This window comes from Corvus brachyrhynchos, unplaced genomic scaffold (genome assembly GCF_000691975.1).
Source record: "Corvus brachyrhynchos isolate BGI_N302 unplaced genomic scaffold, ASM69197v1 scaffold29, whole genome shotgun sequence".
NCBI lineage: Eukaryota > Metazoa > Chordata > Aves > Passeriformes > Corvidae > Corvus > Corvus brachyrhynchos.
In genome coordinates, this window is record NW_008240033.1 from 1,648,032 (window position 1) to 1,654,917 (window position 6,886).

At 42.9% G+C, this 6,886-nt stretch overlaps 1 protein-coding gene across 1 annotated transcript in view; it reads left to right on the forward strand.

Annotated features, from left to right (window-relative positions):
• FEZF1 (FEZ family zinc finger 1) overlaps window positions 1–1,614 on the forward strand; it is a 4,578-nt gene extending 2,964 nt beyond the window's left edge. The window contains exons 5-6 of the mRNA XM_008640990.2: window positions 759–903; window positions 1,063–1,614. Coding sequence (XP_008639212.1) covers window positions 759–903; window positions 1,063–1,614 — 697 coding nt within the window. The remainder of the gene's footprint in view (window positions 1–758; window positions 904–1,062) is intronic.
• The last annotated feature ends 5,272 nt before the right edge of the window (window positions 1,615–6,886 follow it).

The window sequence follows — 6,886 nt, forward strand, 5'->3', positions numbered from 1 at the left end:
GAACGCGGGTAAAAAGATGGTTAAAAAAAAAAAAAAAAAGAAAAAGCGCCAATCCATTTTCTGCTGTATTTATTTGGGAATCTGTATTACCCGAGCCGGAAACGCTGCACTACTTTAATTATTTCGATGTATATATATTCCCCTTGTGTTGATCCTGCCCTGCCTCCGCTGCCTGCTGGTTATCCCAACCTTCTTGGTTTCCTCCTCTCCCTCTCTCCCTGAATATCGTATCTATATGGACAGAACTGTTCTCTATGTACTGATTTGAATTTCTCATTGATTCTTGCACGTGGAGAAAAAAAAAAAAGAATTCGTTGACCTGGTGGAAATAAACCTTTGCCAAGGAGTGACTGCGACGGCGGGGGCTGCGGCGCGGACGGGCGGGCGGGGAGCGCGGCTTTGGCGCTGCCGCACGGCAAAGCTTTTCCTCGTCCTTGCCAAAACACTGAAACAACCGCTAAAGACTTTAATTAAGAGGGGTAATTAGTTCGAATTGATCAAAGCAGGGTTGTTATGTTATTAGGTGCTCAGCAGACTCTGCCAAGCCGAGCCTTGAAAGCGAAGCCCGCCCGTCGGTGGCCGCCTGAGGAGCGGCGGGAGGGGGTGTCTGGGATTATACCGCTCCCGGGGTAACAGAACCAGGCATGGAAAACGGGTGATACCCCCTGGGAAGGGCAGGCGGGCCCGCTCACCTCCCTCTGCTCCCTCAGGGCTGTGCCCGCAGGCCCCCCTGAAGCTCGAGGGTTCTTCCCGGACAGGGAGCCGGGCCGTGCTTCACTCCGGGGTAGGGGCCGAAGGCGGGGAAGCGTGGCGGTCCGGGGAGAAGCGAAGGGTGCCCCACAGGCGCTGGGGGGTTGGCCCAGTCGGGGAACCTGTAAGGAGCGCCTGCGGGGCTGCCCCAGAGTAAGCCCTGCAAGAAAGGGTGATGTGGCATCAGGTCCCGCCCAGATTTTGTAGCACCTGGAGCCCTCCCAAGGTTCTGGCTTTTGGTGAGGAGCGAGGCGCCGAGGTTTACAGTCGTAGCTAACGCGTTACACCCAAGAGAGGGGTATCGCCTTGCAGCCGGCGCTCCCGCCGCCCCGCCTGGGACACCACCCCCGGGGGTGCCCGCAACCAGCAGGTGTGGTTCTCAAAGCTGGGGCTGGCGGCTCTAGTCTCCACCATGCTCCTTTGAAAGCAGCTGAGGAGGGAAGAGCATCTCTCTCCTTTCACACATCTCAGATTACCGCGGCAATCTCTTTAGCAGGCGGCTCCGCGCGTAAAAAGCAAAGCAACAGGTCAGATCCACAGCTCGGGCAGACCCCGCGGCACCCCGGCAGGGCTCAGCCCCTCCGGGGGCCGCTTTTCCCCTGCTCCAGGGGAAGAGCTGCCGATGATTTGGACGGAGGGACCTCAGTGCACCCGCTGACACGCTGGTTGTGCAGCGGCGTGCGGCCTCCCTCTGGAGCGGGTCTCCCCTTCGGAGACCTTGGGGAAACCGGGACCCGCTCCCCACTTTTCCCGGGGACTGTGGGAGCAGGGGCATCAAGAAGGGGAGGTGAGACACCCCTCAAAGTGACCCCGGGTAAGCTGGAAGTCGGGATGAAGCGGGGTAGGGAGGAGAGGCTCCTGTAGAGCTGTGACAGAGCAGGTGTCCTTTGAGGATCCGTCCCTATGGGCACTTCTCTTCAGCTCTGCTCGGATCCTGGGACTAGAAGAGTGTCATTCTGGTTTGAACACAGATAAATTTCTCCCTAATCAGGTGGCTGCAGTGTGTTGCTATTTAAGAGGAAAACTTTTGCAACATATAATGAAAGGTAAGATGTCCAAAAGATTCCACTGAATTGATGCGGGTGTGCCATTCCTCTGAGCCTCTCCTTGAAGGAAATAATTCAAAACAGAAGCCCAGCTTGCTTTCTTATTGAAGAAGTCCAACTTTCTTATTGCTGAGCAAGTGTGATACTACAAGGTACTGCAGCTATACTTGGCCTTGCTAAGTATCTTAATTTTACAACTTTTTTAACCAGTTCAAAATTATTCAAACACTGCAGGAACACCGGAACAGTCCCAAAAGTATTTTATATAATGACAAAGGGATGTGAATGTAAATACATGGTGAAACAAAAGGCCAATATAATCTGGTAATTTTGTGATGAGCACATAACATCAGTTTCAAATCAAACACATACAGGAGGCCTGATGATACTACTGGAGATTATGTGCACTGGTTACCCAGATGTCTGGCAATCCTGCGCTCAATTTTATTCCTTCAGATTGTTTTCTAAGTGTCAGGAAAAATGAGGGCTCAGTCCTCCCCGTGAAGAAGCTGTAATTTCTCCCTTTTTCATGGTAGAGAAGAAAGAATTTCCAATGTTGCTTGACCACAGACCATTTACAGGTTTATAAACAGTAATTTTTTTTTGCCTTTTCTCCTGTAAAAGACCTGCAGTCGCTGCATAATCTGGATTCTTCTATGTCTTCCTGATGAAGAACAATATTTTGCTAAGGAATGTGCATGCAGGGGTGACCATGTTTTGATAAGGAGTGGAAATGAGGTACTCTAGCTTTATTCCAAGGTGAAGCAGAGAAACTCAGTGATGAGCATGGATAAGCATTTATCTTCCTAGATTTCTTCGGGTAAACACTACAGATGTGGGACGTAACAGGGAGATGAGGATAGCTCATTTGTTATTTCACTATATAAAACCATGTTTGTGTCAAAGACCGGTACTAATTCATGTCTTGGAAGGCCTGCACAGAATTACGTTTCATTTCCTCTCTTTCAAGAATAATCTCAGGTCAAGTGAATTTCTAGTTAATGGTCTGAGGCAATTCAAAGCTATTGAAATCATCATGAGAGACAAAAGCTATAATTTGATGTAGCTATATTTGACATAACTATTATCAGCTCTCCTTACTACAGACAAGATTTAATGATTTTAATTTTTTTTTAATGGGAATAATTTTTATAGGAGAAATGGAGCCATCTGTACCTAAAGGAAAGGTTATATGTACTCATTTCTGTGTGCCAAACAGCATCACTGCCATATCACCCATATTCTGTGTGACAACTGCTCAGCCTCATTCTACCAGTCCTTCATGGATGCTGGGAGGAGAAGAGCCTTGGTGTGTCTGGATGTGCTAAAATCCGGAGCAGCAGAGCTGAGCATTAGCATCCTGACTGCAGTGTAGCCCACCCCCCCACCAATCACAACAGCTTCACTTCAGTGCTGAATGAAAGGGAGACAAGTCTGGTGCCTATGGGACCCTGCAGCAGAGAGCCCTTTTAAAGGAGGAGCTGCTGCCCTCTACTCTCATTCCCACCCAGGAGTTCTCAGATGGGACTGAATTTCTTCTGTGCTTGTCAGATGCTACAGTTTTGTTAACATGTGTCAATACTGAAACTGTCATGTATCTGAAAGGGCTACCAGAATTACCAAAGCTGTTGTATATTGCTGTAGAAATAAAATACAGCACAGCAGGATCTTCTCACAGCATCAAAGCTCCTTCTGAAGCTGAAATGGTACTGACTTAGTTTTGCTAGTGCTTTATTCATGACCAGACAGTCCTCAACAACAGAAAAAAAATCCTCTCCCTTTTTTTTTTTTTTAAAAAACCCATGCATGCCAAAATGTAAACTAAATCCACAGCTCTTTAATAGCTTCCAAAATCATTCTGTGCTTCATGGGAAGTTATATAGAAATCCAGCATATCTCAAGGTACCCAAAATGAATATTGGACAATATTTACTCAAGGAAGTGTTTTTAAAATAATTTTTGTTATGATTTTTAATCACTTTTTTACTCCCAGTCTTTATAAATACAGTGGTGAAAAAGGAGAGATTAAACAAAGTTCAGTAAGTTCACTTGGAGCCATCTCAAATGAAGACATGTTGGCCGCAGCTCAGTAGCAGGACATTTTATTTCTACAGTGCTTGAAAACTAGCAATTAGGAAATGCTCCTACTCTGTACCTCCTCTGCCATAGTTAGAATAGGACAGTCACCATTTTCTTCTTTAGAGCTTGGTAAAGAGAAAAGGAACCAATTTGCTCCTGGGATTTTGACATGCTGATATCAAATAGTTATAGCTCTTAAATTATGTAAATCTTTCCACCCACTGGCTGTTTAGCTACTGGTCTGATCAGGTACCACCCTTACGGAGGAAGAATTGTGTTGTACCCTGCTAGCCACTGTAGTAGTAACTGTTTAGTAATAACTCCCACCTCTCCAGCAAAAGTAGTGGCAGCTACAGCTCCACTCTGTGCTGGGTCCCCCTTCTCTTCCTGGCCCGAGGCTACAGGCTGGATGACTTCTGAATGACCACTTAGGGGCTGCAAGCACACTGTGACCCTCTGCAACAGATGGCTGGACTCACCCTTAGTCCCATGAGTTTGCAGAAAATCCTTTTGCTTCGGTAATCTGCAACTCTGGAAATAATACAAGACTTCTCTTTTTAAAACTTCTGGTTGTATTAAGAAGTACAAGGTGTGTCTATCTTTGGTCCTCCTTTGAAGCTTCCATGGAAATTATTTAATGGCTCCACTGTTTGATCACTCTGTTGTAGTCAAATCCTTGCCTATTTGATCAGGCACAGTATTAAATCCAATAACCATGCCCATGGAAATATGAAAACTCCTCCCTTTCTGTGTTTGAGATAGTTAATATTTCAGCACCATTATTGTGTGAATTCTAAAAAATCATCTTCAGTTTCCAATGAATTAAAATACATAGAGAAGCTGCTTTTCTGTTTTTGTTTTTGGTTTTTTTTTTCCTGAATAATTATATGACAAATTAATACACAGTAAGTTTTATTTTTTGTGCAAAATGGAAGAGCGATACTTTGCAAATGTAAGCACGAGCAACTTATCTGCAACAGTACAGGTAAGTTAAGTATTTATTTTCAGGGATGGGACTATAAGATTCAGTTGCAGACTGACATGACATGCAAGAGAAACCTTGATTCACAGTACTTTAGCTTATAGGGATTAAATACAACAGATGATACAAAAAGAAACCTTTTCAAAATATTTCTAAACCACCTGTTAACCTCTTGATATTACCATGAAGCATCTGAAGAGTGTATACCTCCACATAAAAACCTTGCCTAACTCAGATTTTATAAAAATAACCTTGAACAAGAACTTTCTTTCTAAACAATAATAATGGAAAACTCTTGGACAATAAATAAGTTCAGGTGATTTTTTTTTCTGAACAAGCAAAAATTTGTAAAGCAATGTGTGCTGAAGAAGTTAAACAAAATCTGAACCTCAATAGTTTTAGAAAAATATTTAGCGCTATGTAAGAAACACCTCAATAAATCATGCTTTTTTCCTGTGTTCACCAGAAAATAAAAAAGAAATGGAAATCTTATTTTTTAACTGACTATATTTTAAAAGGAACAATATATTTCGTGCTAAATTGAGGAATGCAGGAATCATAACCATTTGCTCTTTTGTTTGCCAGCAAATACATCAATCTGCATATCATAAACAAGAATATGTTTTTTAAAACCACTTTGGGCTGCTTTAACTGAACACTAAAAGCTGAGGGCCAATGGTCGCTTATGTCCAGTAATGCTACTGCATTGCGTGAAGCAGCGTAAGAGATACAGCGAGTTTAATTTAGATGACATTTTCATGGCATACATTTCAAATTTATCCAGTTTGAAAAGCTGCAGTAGCACTGGCTAGAACTTCCAGGTAAATACCAAAACAAATTCATAATTACTTTTGTGGGCAACGTGTAATTATTATGATTTCATATAATTAAGTCATGGACTGTTTTGATCTGCAAATTCTGAGAAGCAGAGACACCCTTCCCTACAAACAGTGTTCCTTCTGTTCTTGTGGAGTGTGCTGCTTCTCACATACCTTTAGAAATGCAGTGTACAGTTACATTTTCTTTGTGAAAATAGTGAACTAGGTAAGTATTATAACTAGAACAGAGACTGAGTTACCCCAAAACAAAACTGCCACAAGACAGGCAGCTGAGTCCTCATCAATGCAAAACTCATGTTTCTTGAGAAAGCAATCAGCAATTGTTCTAAATCCTGCCTGTTGCTGAATGTTATTGCACTGTATACTGACTTGTGAAAGTTACAGTGTGCAAAGAGCTACTTTAATTTATGTAAGAAAAGGAATACAACACAGCCAAGTTGCATTTACTAAACTTAACTTACATCTCTCTATACTAATTACGGAGGGTGTAACCTTATAAGATCTTTTTTCTGAATCATTTTTTGTAGAAATTTCTTTGACAAATCAACATTTATAAATCACTGTAGAAGTTTATAAGTAGATGTTGATGAAACATTAATATGAAAACTTGCTCTATTGGGAGCAATTTTCTTCAAACCAGAGATAACCAGCTTAAGGGCAAGGAAGAGTCTGCTGGGTTGGGTTCTTGCCTGTGGGGGTCATGCTCACATTCAAATGCCCCTTCTGCTTCACGTGCTTTCAAGCACTTTAGGAGCACCTGTCCGGTATTATAAAATCAGAGTATCTACCTCTGCTTTCCTTGGACTGCTTCTCTTTGGATGAATGTCAAAAAGCCATAGGATCAGGGAGGGAGTGGGAGATTGGATGGGGGTCCCAAATCTGCAGCACATGATTGGTCCTGTGACAGGTGTTCAGTACCTAGTTTACAAGAGAAATGCCTTTTTAGAAGTGGCTTAATTAAAAACTATCCTACTATGCTTAAGCAACTCATAGGAAGATATAAATAATTTAATTTAATTGGGCGTCAAACATCTCAGAAGCCAGTCCCTAGGTTTCTGATACTCCAGATTCTGGGAATTAAGTGTCAGAAAAGGACACTTGGTTACTCAGAGTGGGGCTGCAATACTTTTGAAAGATCTTGGGTTCACCCTAGTGCACAAATGAAGATAATTTCTGGAATTATGAGATTG